The sequence below is a fragment of the Trachurus japonicus genome, chromosome 5, assembly GCF_045865225.1.
Source record: "Trachurus japonicus isolate A0001 chromosome 5, Traja_1.0".
In the NCBI taxonomy this organism is placed as follows: domain Eukaryota; kingdom Metazoa; phylum Chordata; class Actinopteri; order Carangiformes; family Carangidae; genus Trachurus; species Trachurus japonicus.
Window position 1 is genome coordinate 24462845 of NC_140911.1, and position 13732 is coordinate 24476576.

Consider the following 13732-nt stretch of genomic DNA (forward strand, 5'->3'; position numbering starts at 1 on the left):
ATTAGACAGTAATCGATGACATAAATGATTGACGAAATTTGGTCATCTGTGTAAGGAGCAGGGGCCAAAATTTGGCTGACCAATCAAATTAGTCTCAGAACAACTTTGGTTGGATGGTCCGCCTGTCAATCAAACTGCCAGATCAATGTGCATTCTATTCTGCGCATGCGTTCCATTGCGAAGTTGTGTTGTCCTGGCAACGGCTGCACCGATCAACAGTTTGTGGTGGAAGCACACACACACGAGCAGAGCGGTGGGGGTGTGGTTTTGGTGATTCCTGAAGGGACGGAGGGGGCAGGTGCAATCAGCTGTGAAATTCGAAAAAGTCACCGACAGACATTGTACCTTTAAGTATTATTTGGGTATTAATTCACCATAATTCATCATTTACAATCTTTGTTTATGAATAACATGCCTATCCCGTAGGAAGAATGCTTTATAAATAATGAAGTGAGTAGGCCTATATAATAATAATTAACTAATGTTTAAAAGTGTTAAGTTATTATACTGTCTTACCAAACTTACATTTCAGCATTTAAAGCAGAAGTAAGTGGTCCGGTCGTTTTCGCTAATGCTGCGTTCCAGGCAGGCTTTTGAAATCGTAAATTACAGCTTCAAGTCACAACTTACGACTTTGTAGCGTTTCAGGCAACCCACTCGTGTTTTTCCGACCTGTTTTACCGGTGAAAGTCACTATAACGGCCACTCGTAACTTCTGACCCGTGAACTCGTACCAGATCGAACTGGTACCACTTCACGGTCGGAAAAATACGAGTTTTCTTGAACGCACCATAACAGTCCTCGTCCCTACGTCGCCACATTCACGGCGTTCCTTGGCTGCACACACAGCCCTGCATGCCGTTCTCTCTCCTCATTGGATAAAAACTGTAGGATACGATAAATGTTTTCTCCTCGGCTCAGAGCAGAGCAGAGGGACTGAGAGACCCGTGTTTCAGTCCAAACACTCTATGTAAGTGATTGCTGTCGGAAGATATAACTATTTAAGACTTATATTAACACAAATATATCACTTACTTCTGCTTTAATTCCGTGGCGCTTCTACACAACTCAAATAGGACGTTAATGTGAGCAGGAGAATTGAGGCTCCCTGCCCTCCACGTGCATGTCACTTATTGCGTCTCTTGGCTGAAATCAACTTTACAAGATCGGGTCTGCTGCTCCAGTCTCTGCCACCGCAACACAAACGCGCCCCATAACTCTTGTTTATGACAGATTAGACTACACAAATACACATTGTAACATCATACATATAATGATATGTGCCGGTCTATTGATTGATTTCTTGCCGGCTTTGTTGTAAACAAATGCACATGGGCAAGAGGAGGGTTAGCAAAACAGCGGAAAAGCGACTGGAGTTCCTCTTTAAAATAAACGTGAACCTCATGATGATCAGGATTCACGATTTTTATCATTTATTTTTTAGTCTTTAGTCTTTTACTCTTTTTAGTCTTAGCCTATTTATTGAACAATTTTAGTTATTTTTATCATGTCCTTGCACTTATGCTAACTTTTAGTTCATTTTATTTATTTGGCTTTATCCAGTCTCTGATGTTTCCTCACAGTAAATAGTAATGCCTACCACACACATAAAGATAATCTGGCTGATTTTGCCCAGATTTTCCCCCTTCCGACCAAAGACAAAAATCGCCCGATTATCTTAGGCTCTTAAGATTATCTTATGAGATTCTCCTGTGTGGTGTGTTAAGAGTTAAATTCTCCCGACAATCGGCTCGTAAAACGGTCGGCGCAGACAATCGTAAATATTAAACATGTTCAATATTTACGACTGTCGGCCCCGACATTGAAATTGAATGTAACCAATAAAGAAGCGAGCTGACTGCAGAACACGTAGCATAACAAACCAGTGTGGCTAACGGCTCCATGGCTACCACCGTCAGATCACGCAAGATTTCCGACGTGGGGGACGAGATTATAGTGTGTTATTATTATGTGTGTACAGCACACCACACACAACACGACCAAAACTGTTGAATCAAAGATTTTTCGTCTTCATGTGTGGGGTCTCTCACAGATAAAAAAATCGGTTGAGGTTTATAAAATCTTTATGTGTGTACCAGGCTTTAGTTAGCACTTGATGCAGTCTTTCAAGCTCGATATATGAGAGAAAGTGTATGGGTATGTCTGTGTGTGTGTGTAGCTGCGTGACTTTGGGTTTTACTTTTGCTCTGTTTCGTCAGCTTTTATGGTGTAAAGCACTTTGTCCTACATTTAATGCTCTATAAATAAAGTCAGATTGATTGATTGATTGATTGATTGATTGATCATATGGCAGGTAACCATCGTGGATGTTGAGATAAGTGAAGAGTTAGAATTGATGATGCTGTCACAGGGATCAGTAGGACTCAGCTCAAGGAAAACAAGGACGTCTCTAAAAGTAAATTGTAATGTAACTATGAACATATTCAGGATCAGGAAACATGTAAACCAAAAAGGTCAAAACGAATCATCCATTTTATTTGCGCTATCTTACTCTGAAGTAGTGGAAGCGGAAAGCATCGTTCTTGTGTTTGAAGACGTAGTAGCCAAGTGCAGCCAACACACAAATCAGCAAAAGTGACACCAAGATGGCTGACGTTGTACCGCTGGAGTGGGCGTGGCCACGAGAGGCACCATGGGAAATCTGCAGACAACAAACACAAACACATTAATACAAACATATCTGTCTGTGAGGACATCAAATTACACCTTTTAGTCCTGACCACTGGCTGTTACACAATCGCTCATTGTCTGCCTAGCTCTAATTGCCATGGTAACAGCTACACTTTGCACCACTGTTGCCATGGAGACATTATTACCCCAGAGGAAGATACAATCTCAACTAGTGAAAATGATTAATTAATGTTCAGGCTCCAATCAGAGGACAGAGAGGAGCAATGTCACTCACCTACAGAAACATCTGTATCGCCTTATATGGTCTTTCCTGTTTAGCCCGGATGTTGTTTATCTGCCCCAGAGCTTGTGACCATAGAAACAAGGCCATGACCTTAGCTTACGTATTTTTAAGGTTTCATTACATTTATTAGAAACCTTATCGGACAGTTTGATGTGGGAGAGAACAGGTTTTCATTTTTATTTGCTTTTTAGATTCACACTCTGTGAGTCGGGGGAGGAGGAGAATCCGATGTGTTTCTATCGTCATTTCTTTTCAGGCACATGTGAGGCTGAACTTTCCTGAACATCAGGTAGATATAATAACCTTGATTATTGAACATTAATACATTAAGAGGCTAAATACCAATAAGTTAAATTGATTACATGATTGATGAACACTGAGCAGTGAGATCCGTTGGTTTACTGTGGGTTGACTGATCTGAGCGCAGCACAAATAGAGAACGCAGGTTTTTAATAATAGATGTGAAGATGTTTGTCAAACGTTTCAAACATACAGAGAGACTTAAAGGCTGCTGAGGGAAGACAGAGGGCAGCCAACACTTCACATGTCCAGCTCAACAAAACCAATCAGTTTAGAGCGACATTGACTAAGTTTATTCAATGTTTGCATTTTTTTATGAAACGGGACATAAAGTGAAATGCGCTAAATCACTCATCACTCATTCTCACATGGATGCATGTTTTGACTTGTTTTGATCAGGATTCATGCAGTAAACACGGTCACACAGGTTTCCCAGTATTTAAACAGAATATGTTAAACTCCCATGTGATCAAGCTCTTTCACACTGAGAGGGATAAAAGTGTTGGTAGCTGCCGAGAGCTGCTGAGAACTCAGTGACCTTGTGTATGTGTGATAACGTGATGACGCTCGGAGGAAGAGGAGGAGGAGGAGACCGTAAAACAGCAGCTCTCAGGCTGTTTTTGCTTTTAATCCTCCACGACGTCTCCGCTCCAACACTCGATCCAGGACGTGCTCCATTTAAGAATAAAGAATCTTTGATAAAGACATTCAGGAGACATTTGTTTAATCCCGTCTTAACCTTTCCATTCGCTGCAGACATGTTTACATTGATTTATGTGATGTGAGTTAAACCTGCTGTTACTCAACTGCTTTTAATAATTAGCCTGAAAATTGAGTTTCACTGTTCTGAAACTTATTTCAGCTGGAGGTGATCAGATGCATTTCACTGTTTCAGAGAAGAGCAGAAACACATATTACCCATCAGCCAATGAGTAAAAACAAAAACACATAGATTGAAGTGTCCTTAGTGTTTGAGTATGCTGATGCACAGCGGTGTTATAATTAATTGAATTATTTATTCAGTGTGTACTAGTTCTTTCCACTGGTGCAGTCCAGCTGTTGGAGCTGCACCTCGTTCATTTTCTGTTTCCACTGTGAATCACAGCAGGATGTCACCACATGACCTGTGGGACAACCTCCACCTGCAGCTGAGCTGAGTCAGCGTCGCTGTGGTCATGTGGTCGTACGGGAACTGACCATGAAGTGTGAAATGTGTTTCATTACAGTGCAGCAACATCTGCAGGCGACTGACTTTCACACTTTACTTTTTCAGCATATATACTTGATTAAAAGGGTTGAAGTGAAGTCTCACAGAGCGTGGGTAGATAGCTTACCTCTTCACAGTTCATGTTGTTGAGGTATTAAATTTAGGAGAAAAAAAAAAAAAATTGGGGCAGTGTTTAGCTCAGTTGGTAAAGCACCCGCCCCATGTGTTGAGGCTATAGTCCTCACTGCTGGCGGCCTTGGTTTGAAACCCGCGCCGAGCGGTCCTATCCTGCATGTCACCCGCCCCCCCCATTTACTGTCTCTCTTTCTACTATCCTGTCATTAAAGGCGAAAAAAAACCCCAAAAATATAGGCCTACTTAAAAAAAAGAAAAAGAAAAAAACTACCTCAAGCTAAAGGGATACATTAAATTTACACATGCCACAAGTAGTGATACTTTTACTGCAGTCATTGTATTCACTTCTTTGCACTCCCAAAATCACAAAATCTGCCTGGGCTGTAGCCTATCTGAAATCAGACTTAATCTGGCAGTTCATGGCCAGGACGAGGACAAAAGGAAATAAGATGAGCACTCAACCTTACACAAAGCTCTTGGGTTAATCTGTTGTGATCTCGTCCTCACATCACAAACATTGATCATTTGTAAATTTATCTGGAAGGAAATGTTTAAAACCCAGCTGATTAAATCTTAATTTCCTGAAAACTTTGCCAAAAAACTAAACAAGGCCATCTGCTCTCTGCTACAGCTGTTGCCAGGCAACTACAGGGAGAGAGAGGGTTGGGGTTGTGGTTCGAGAGAGCGATACGGTTGCCGTGGCACCTCCTGGTGGCAGTGGCTAGGACTGCAACAGCTCACGGTTCAGCAATAATGTCATCTCATTGTTCACAGACATATCCATCACATTTTTTTTTGCGTTTCATAAAAGTTCATCCCACGGTGAAGGACATGTTTGTGTATTGGGAGTGTTTCATGCCAGTGGTGGGTCTGGTTACCAGGAATGAGTCGGCCCAGTTGGCATAACAACCAAGGTCGTAAAGATATGGTGTTGGGAGGGAAGAGACATAACACAGGGGTCCTTCAGCTCAGGGAGTGGCTGCCCTCCCTTCACATACAACTTGACTAAAGTGAATGTAATTCATTGTTTAGGATTTGGCAGCTGATATCCTCACACATGAATGGATAGGTGTTGCTGGAAAATCCTTATTTGGGCATGAAGTGAGTATTATTGTGGGATTAGTCTGGGTTTAAGTAGACCCTGTATACACACTTTAACTTGTGTTTCTCATCGTTCTCTTTGGCCACACTTCAATAAATGCTTCTGCTAAAGACATCTGGGCCTCCTGAAACCAGCCAGCTTGAAAGATTTCCATCACAAACTGGCATCAGGAAGCCAATCCCAAGAGTCCTACTGCAGTGCAAAGTTTCTTGTAGCTCTGCTGTGTCTGTGTTTGACAGGATCATAAAAGTGGATTTATGAATATTCAAGATGCCATCACTGAAAAGCTGAAGTCATGCTGATTTGGGTGGGTGGTTGTATGTATGAGGCTTTAAACTGTATTTTCAATCTGTGCTTCAAAGAAGCTGAAATGCAAAATATCTTTAACGAAGTGTTTGCACTTGGCTAAAACATCCACTCAATCAGGTCTGCGTTGTGCATGAAACAAACAGAACTCTTGAATTTCCATCATGTTTGAGGTTTGACTGGAGTTTTTTTCATTACCTCATCTCAGTGTGTTTATTGTGACACACCAACTTCTCACATTCGCATTAAGGGTAATTTGAAACTTGCAACTTGAAACCTAGCAAGTGACTTGCTGGTTTATAATCAGAGGAAGATGTTGACCGAGTTGTTGGCAACTCAGGATTAAAACAACTTCACTCACCGTTGGCGGTGGCGCTGTCAGTGGGGCCTCGATGACATGGATGATCCCGTTCACGGCAGGAATGTCCCAGCTCAATAACAGGCGTTTGTTCACCAGTTTAAAGCTCTGAGGACAGTTGTTTGCAACGAGAGATGCAAAATCAATCATTTAACCTTCATAAACAGTGTTCTTTTGTAGTTTGCATCAGCTGTATATAATCATTTGATCACAACCGAAAATTCTTGAAGACAGCCTTAGGTAGAGGCTGGTGTAGTAGCAATGGATAGCCAACAACTACGATGTGAAACACACATGTAATTATTCTGGGGCCAGTTTCTGAAAAGTCATAATTTACAAATGGTTTATGAGCTGTAATCAATGGCATGTTTTATCAATTAGTTACAGGTGATCAATAAACAAAAATAGCTTCTGTGTCACCAGGTTGTGCAAAACTACCTGTACTACTGATAGATAATGATTTATTGATGGCTTACTGACATAGCCACAGCCTTGGAGGATTGTTTCTAATGGTTATCGATGGTTTATAGCTTGCCCAAAGCCTCAGTGCCCTACGTTAATCATGACCATAAATAAGGACACAAATTACAGCATAAAGATTTTTATATGGTGGTGCGTCAGAAATGGTTTATTAATGGGCTACGGGTGGGGTTAACACTGAAAATGTTATTATAACCTACAGGTCAGAAACCATCTATTACGTGTTACAACACACTAATAATTACCAATAACTAAATTTCAAGCAATATGTTCCCATAATCTTTTATTTTATTTTTGTATGTGGAATAATGATTCAGTGAGGGTGAGCATGAGTATCTTTCTGACCTCGTTGTTTCCATGGGTAACAGTCAGGTTGAACCCAAGCCATGATGTGATGACTTCTTCATTTCGGAGTTCTTTGAATTGTCGCATGCTGTTATTGGCTGATATGTGGTACTCAAGATCTCTACCAGACAGAGTCTAAACCACACACACACACACACACACACACACACACACACACACACACACACACACACACACATTAGAAACACATTCAATAATTTCAAGTTTTAAAGCTTAAAAAATGTGTGATGTTGGTGTTGACCCGTCTATTCCTTGACAATCCAAAGCTTTAATACACATCAATAAAGCTGTCTGCCATGTGTGACCCTTTACTTAGAAGTACACATAAAGTGTGGTAACAAAAGTACTAATGTATGTTGGGAGTACATGATTACATGTGGAGTACCACAGGACTCAAACTCGGGGCCTCTTAAAATATTTTCAGTGGTAAACCTTAATGTGCTTCAATATTTAAAATTTTCGGTAACACTTTATAATGAGTACACACTATTAAGCATTAGTTAAGCATTAATAAATGCTGAATTCTTCATTTATAACGTATGGATACTCATTAGTATGTAGTTTATAAACACAGTTAAAAATGTTTTACTAATCATTAATAAGCACAGTAGTTATGGATTCGTAAACACTTAATTCATCATTCATAAAGCATGTTTCTGATGTAAATACTCATTAGTATGTAGTTTATAAACACAGTTAAAAATGTTTTACTAATCATTAATAAGGACAGTAGTTATGGATTCATAAACACTGAATTTATCATTCATAAAGCATGTTTCTGATGTAAATACTCATTAGTATCTGGTTTATAGTCACAGTTATAAATGTTTTACTCTTCATGAATAAGCTTATATATAAATGATGGATTCAGCATTTGTAAATGAAGTATTACATCACTTACCTACCAGTTATTTAGTATTTGTCAGTGGTTTGTAAGATTACTTAGAGAGTATATATAAATGATGAACAATCTACTTAGATGTACACGTCTGCATGCTCTTACACGTCCACTATTCAGACATGTACTAATGGTTAGTAAATATGTTAGTAGATATTTTATAAAAACTCACAAATTCCATTTCCAGTGAATGCCTTATAAACAATTCCTAATGCAGGAATTCATGAATTCAAGCGGTTACAAAGCATTTACTACTCGTTAATTAAGCATTTTGTGTGAGCTCATCTAAAGTGGGGACTATTTATGCCTTATAAAGCATTTACAAATGAGATTTAAAGGATGGCAATGCCTCAAGACTCTCAAAAGTTACCAAGACCAAGGAGAGACAACACAAAGGGAACATATTGCATTGATATTTATTACAACTTCCCCGATGTAAGACGAACAAGGATCAACATGACTGAATAAAGTACAGCAAATACAATGTCTCTGTGAAAAAAATAAAATTAAAATAAAACCTTTCTGTATCAAAAAATCAAATCAAATCTTTATGTATCAAAAAATAAAATCAAAAATGCCAACACTGGAGGTTTAAATACAATGTCTCTTTGAAAAAAAATCTATCTGTAGACAAAAATAAAGTCAGAAAATACTGTATTTCAGTGTCACAATCTAACGTACTGAAATTCTAAATCCTATCTTCAAGAAAAGTCTATTTGAAAATTATTTGAGACAGATTAAATAAATATAGTCAACATATGATAAAATAACACAGCGGATTTTACAGCATTACAAAAACAAAGTCCACTGGTTCCTTGGAATTAGTCTTAGCCACCTCCCACAGAAAGATAAATTATTACTAACAATGGTTACAGTGGCTGCATATCACTACTTGTATTTTTTGTAAATGTCATGAATCAGTCTGCCAAATGCACCCTCACGGTGTTTCTTTGCGAGCCATTCATTCCACTCAATCACTGAAAGGTGGTCGGAAAGCAAACTGTCAGTGCGATTGCCCCTAAGCCTCCAGATCTGCTCCTTGTAGGATCTCCAGCCCCTTTCAAGATGCTGAGTATGGGCTCTAGTTTCGGGATCTACATACCACCTGCTGTGGTTGACAGTGTGATGGTTGTACCCTAGTGCAGAGAGTATGCGATACGCACGCCACTCATCACTGATAACTGTAGATCCAAGCCTCACATGATGAGCAATCAAGGGGACTAGATGTCTTCGAGATCTTCTCTCCACAAGACGTAGAATAGGCTTTCTTCGTCCGTGATGATGGCTCACAGCCAACATTCCAAAGACCCACTTTTTTCTTTTCCAACCCCCAGCCATTCTTCCTCTCCCATACTGATACAGAAACAAAACAACAAACAGACAAAAACAGATACATTCTATTACCAACAACTTGTTTGACTTTATTTGACACTTAATGAAAGTCACTATTGTTATAACATACCTTTCTTTTGTGCCGGAAAAGGCTCTCATCGATCACAACAAACTCCCTTCTTCCACCAATCTGCTGGCCTGTACGCCTTCTCATCCTTTCAACTGCTGTGACACAGACCTCCCTTAATTTTTTTGCCATTTTAGTGAGCGTTGTTGAACTGGCTGCAATAGTATCGTCCATCATGTCAATCTGTCTTAATCGAAGACCCTGACAAAATCTTAAAAGAAAAATGAAAAAAAGTTGTTAAAAAAGGTATTGACAAAACATGGTATGCATTATTTTGTATTTGAGTGTTCTATGCAATTACAGAGAGAACACCATGAGTTTATGTTATTATTGCTATTATTTGCCCACCTGTACATGAACTGCATCCAGTTACTGAAGGAGACCTTTGAATGACTGAAGATTGACTTGTGCCTCACAGATATTTGTTTTTCCTTTCCCATATGTGCTGCTTGGCGACAGGTCCTTTAAAAAGTACAGGAAAAGGATTTACTGGTACTCACTCACTGACTCACTGACACACACACACACACACACACACACACACACACACACACACACACACACACACACACACACAGGTTTGGGTCATAATGGTACAGTAAAACAAAATGACATTTTTTAGGCTCTTGCTTCACAACAACAAAGTTGTCAGTTTGGCCCTTGATTAAATAGCCTTGCTGCAGCAAAAATTTAGACAATTAATATCCCATAGGACACACACAATGTAGGCTATTTGCCGTTTGTGCAGTAGTGTTTCTGTAAATTCAATTTGATTTATTGTAAAATATGTAAATATCAATGTTTGATCCTAAAGGATTTAGATTAGGCTGCATTTGTTAACCCATAGGCTATACATTACTTAGGCTACAACTTTCCATTTAATTTGCATTGAGTAGCCTGAATACCGTAGGCCTAGGCTACATCTCAAAATAATCTGACTCCAAACCTGCCAGCATCAACATAAAAGACTAATCAACACGTAACTGCAAATTAGTTTAAATTTAGGAATCATATCTCACCAAGCATAGAGATCTCCGCTGTTCGTCCTCTTTTTCAGTTTCATGTCCTGATGGCATGTTCTGCATTTGACTTTTCTTTTTAGCAGTTTCCTCTTCTGAAGCCACTTTATCAGCTTTAATGCATTTCTTTTCGAGGTTTCGTCGTTAATAAGCTTCTTCAATCGGCTGAGTCCCCTGAGTCCGCTCATTGTTTTGTGGACGTTGAGCTTGTTGCCGCTCTCAGTACGTGACGCACGTGACGTCGTCAACGTGATGACGGTGGGTGGCGGCAACCACGTGCGAGGAGCAGACGTTGCTGATCGATGAGATGGAGACGGAGCGCTCTGCCCTGGATCTACGAGGCCGACGGACGCGGGCCCAAAAGAAAGCCGGTGCGGAGATGAATACATCGGAGTCGGCGGCCGTCAGCGGCACTAGTAGTGAGTAGCATACATTTTGTTTGCTGGCACACCTGGAATAGCTAACGTTAGCTTGTTAGCCTTCAGGTTAGCCTTGTTAGCAATTGATGGCGTTAGCTCTAGCTCCCTGACGTTACTACCGCGAGATGTATAAATATGATAAACACACATATCAGGACAGTTGACTGTCTATATTCTATAACACTTTAGCGGTGCTCTTTTTTTGTGCACGTCCACTGTCTCCCGACCCACACAAACACATTTCAGGACCACTGACTCAGAGCAGCCTCCTTTCATATAGACGGCGGGCAACACCTGAGAGTAATATTCTCATCTTGTGCCTGCTGTAAGGATAATATAATCATAGAAGCCTGATAATCAGAGCTTATGTCTGTTCTGATGGTAGCCTACAAGTCAGCAGTGTAATGCATGTGGGAGACTTCCCATATGTAACGGAGGCCCGGAATATAGGAGATACTATACTGAATAAAAATGAATACTTAAACGTTAATAATGAACATTTATAACGAACAGTTTCTTTATTTTAGATGTGACCCTGGCCCCTACTGCACAGCTGGTGGACCAAAAAAAATCCCATGAGTTGGAGATTTGCAAGATGAAGGTAGAGTTGCAAAGGGAGAAGATTGATGAGCTCATCAAAGAGAGAAACTACCTAAAAGAACAGCTGGCATCAGGTAAGTCTCTGTACACACAACTGTGGGTATTATTATGTTAGTTTACTGTATCTCTGAACTCTAGATTATGCTTATGTGTCTCTTTGTGCCATAACCTTATGTTTATGTTTGAATCTACAGCTCTTAAAAAAGAGGATACAGGTTCCACCCAGGCAATCTGCTTATCCTCATCTTCCGCTTGTGACAGCTCACTGGAGGAGTCCTCTGATGCTATGTCTGACTCTGACTCTACTGCATCCTCATCAGAGGAAGACAAGAAAAAGAAGAAGAGGAAGAAGAAGAAGGGGAAAGAGAGACAGTCTAAGAAGTCAAAGAAAATGAAACCACAGACACGTAAAAGAGGTAAAATATACTACATGTACTTTCCCCCTTCTTTACTCACTAGGTTTATGGTTTGGTCCTGTTTATCTCTAGTACAGTTGTTCCTCTCCTAGCTGATTCTTCTCACATGATGTGACCGTCAATTGTTCTGATCTCTGTGTGTGTGTGTGTGTGTGTGTGTGTGTGTGTGTGTGTGTGTGTGTGTGAAAGTGTTAAATGTGTGTAAATACCTTTACTGTTACTGTTGATAACACTAATTCTTTGTTGTCTATATTGCAGTCCAAAATCCGGATCAGGTCGTGTCCCGCTACAAAAAAATTCTCCGGCTGTTTAGTCGAGGAAGAACAATGTCTGCTGCTTTCAAGCAGGCTGGGGTCGACCGGAACACGGTTGTTGTCTCTGCTCCAATCGCAGAACTGTCCATCGCTTCCCCCAGCAAATACAAGGAACTCCTGAAAAGCTACAGCAGTCGAGTAAAACTCAGTGGGTTTGCCACACAGTGTGCCACTGCAATCGAGGAGGATCCAGGAATAGTCAACGCAGTTAGAGCCTTGAAGACTTCCGGCAAGCTCCTTCCTCTAAAAATAAAGTCAGCTATGATGCTAGATTAACAGTTATACTGCTTAATGTTTGAAAGATGGAAGACAAAAAAGTTCATTGTTGAATTGTGAGACTGAAATATTTATTAATTTTTTGATACAGAAAAAAATAATCTGATTTTATTTTTTTTGATACAGAAAGATTTTATTTTATTTCTTGATACAGAAAGATTTTATTTTATTTTTTGATAGAGAAAGGTTTTATTTTAATTTCATTTTTTTCACAGAGACATTGTATTTGCTGTACTTTATTCAGTCATGTTGATCCTTGTTCGTCTTACATCGGGGAAGTTGTAATAAATATCAATGCAATATGTTCCCTTTGTGTTGTCTCTCCTTGGTCTTGGTAACTTTTGAGAGTCTTGAGGCATTGCCATCCTTTAAATCTCATTTGTAAATGCTTTATAAGGCATAAATAGTCCCCACTTTAGATGAGCTCACACAAAATGCTTAATTAACGAGTAGTAAATGCTTTGTAACCGCTTGAATTCATGAATTCCTGCATTAGGAATTGTTTATAAGGCATTCACTGGAAATGGAATTTGTGAGTTTTTATAAAATATCTACTAACATATTTACTAACCATTAGTACATGTCTGAATAGTGGACGTGTAAGAGCATGCAGACGTGTACATCTAAGTAGATTGTTCATCATTTATATATACTCTCTAAGTAATCTTACAAACCACTGACAAATACTAAATAACTGGTAGGTAAGTGATGTAATACTTCATTTACAAATGCTGAATCCATCATTTATATATAAGCTTATTCATGAAGAGTAAAACATTTATAACTGTGACTATAAACCAGATACTAATGAGTATTTACATCAGAAACATGCTTTATGAATGATAAATTCAGTGTTTATGAATCCATAACTACTGTCCTTATTAATGATTAGTAAAACATTTTTAACTGTGTTTATAAACTACATACTAATGAGTATTTACATCAGAAACATGCTTTATGAATGATGAATTAAGTGTTTACGAATCCATAACTACTGTCCTTATTAATGATTAGTAAAACATTTTTAACTGTGTTTATAAACTACATACTAATGAGTATCCATACGTTATAAATGAAGAATTCAGTATTTATTAATGCTTAACTAATGCTTAATAGTGTGTACTCATTATAAAGTGTTACCA

At 39.2% G+C, this 13732-nt stretch overlaps 1 protein-coding gene and 1 long non-coding RNA gene across 2 annotated transcripts in view; both read right to left on the reverse strand.

The window, feature by feature from the left end:
• Positions 1-13732, reverse strand: part of stab1 (stabilin 1) — a 77961-nt gene that overhangs the window by 8767 nt on the left and 55462 nt on the right. Inside the window, exons 65-67 of the mRNA XM_085776916.1 lie at positions 7169-7303; positions 6347-6451; positions 2513-2662 (exon numbers count right to left, since the gene is read on the reverse strand). Of these exons, the coding sequence (XP_085633042.1) occupies positions 2513-2662; positions 6347-6451; positions 7169-7303 (390 nt within the window). The remainder of the gene's footprint in view (positions 1-2512; positions 2663-6346; positions 6452-7168; positions 7304-13732) is intronic.
• On the reverse strand, positions 8704-10769 carry LOC146987648 (uncharacterized). The gene is made up of 4 exons (XR_015035934.1): positions 10566-10769; positions 9895-10008; positions 9550-9757; positions 8704-9440 (listed from the first exon to the last, which is right to left on the reverse strand). It is a non-coding gene; the product is annotated as an uncharacterized LOC146987648 (long non-coding RNA).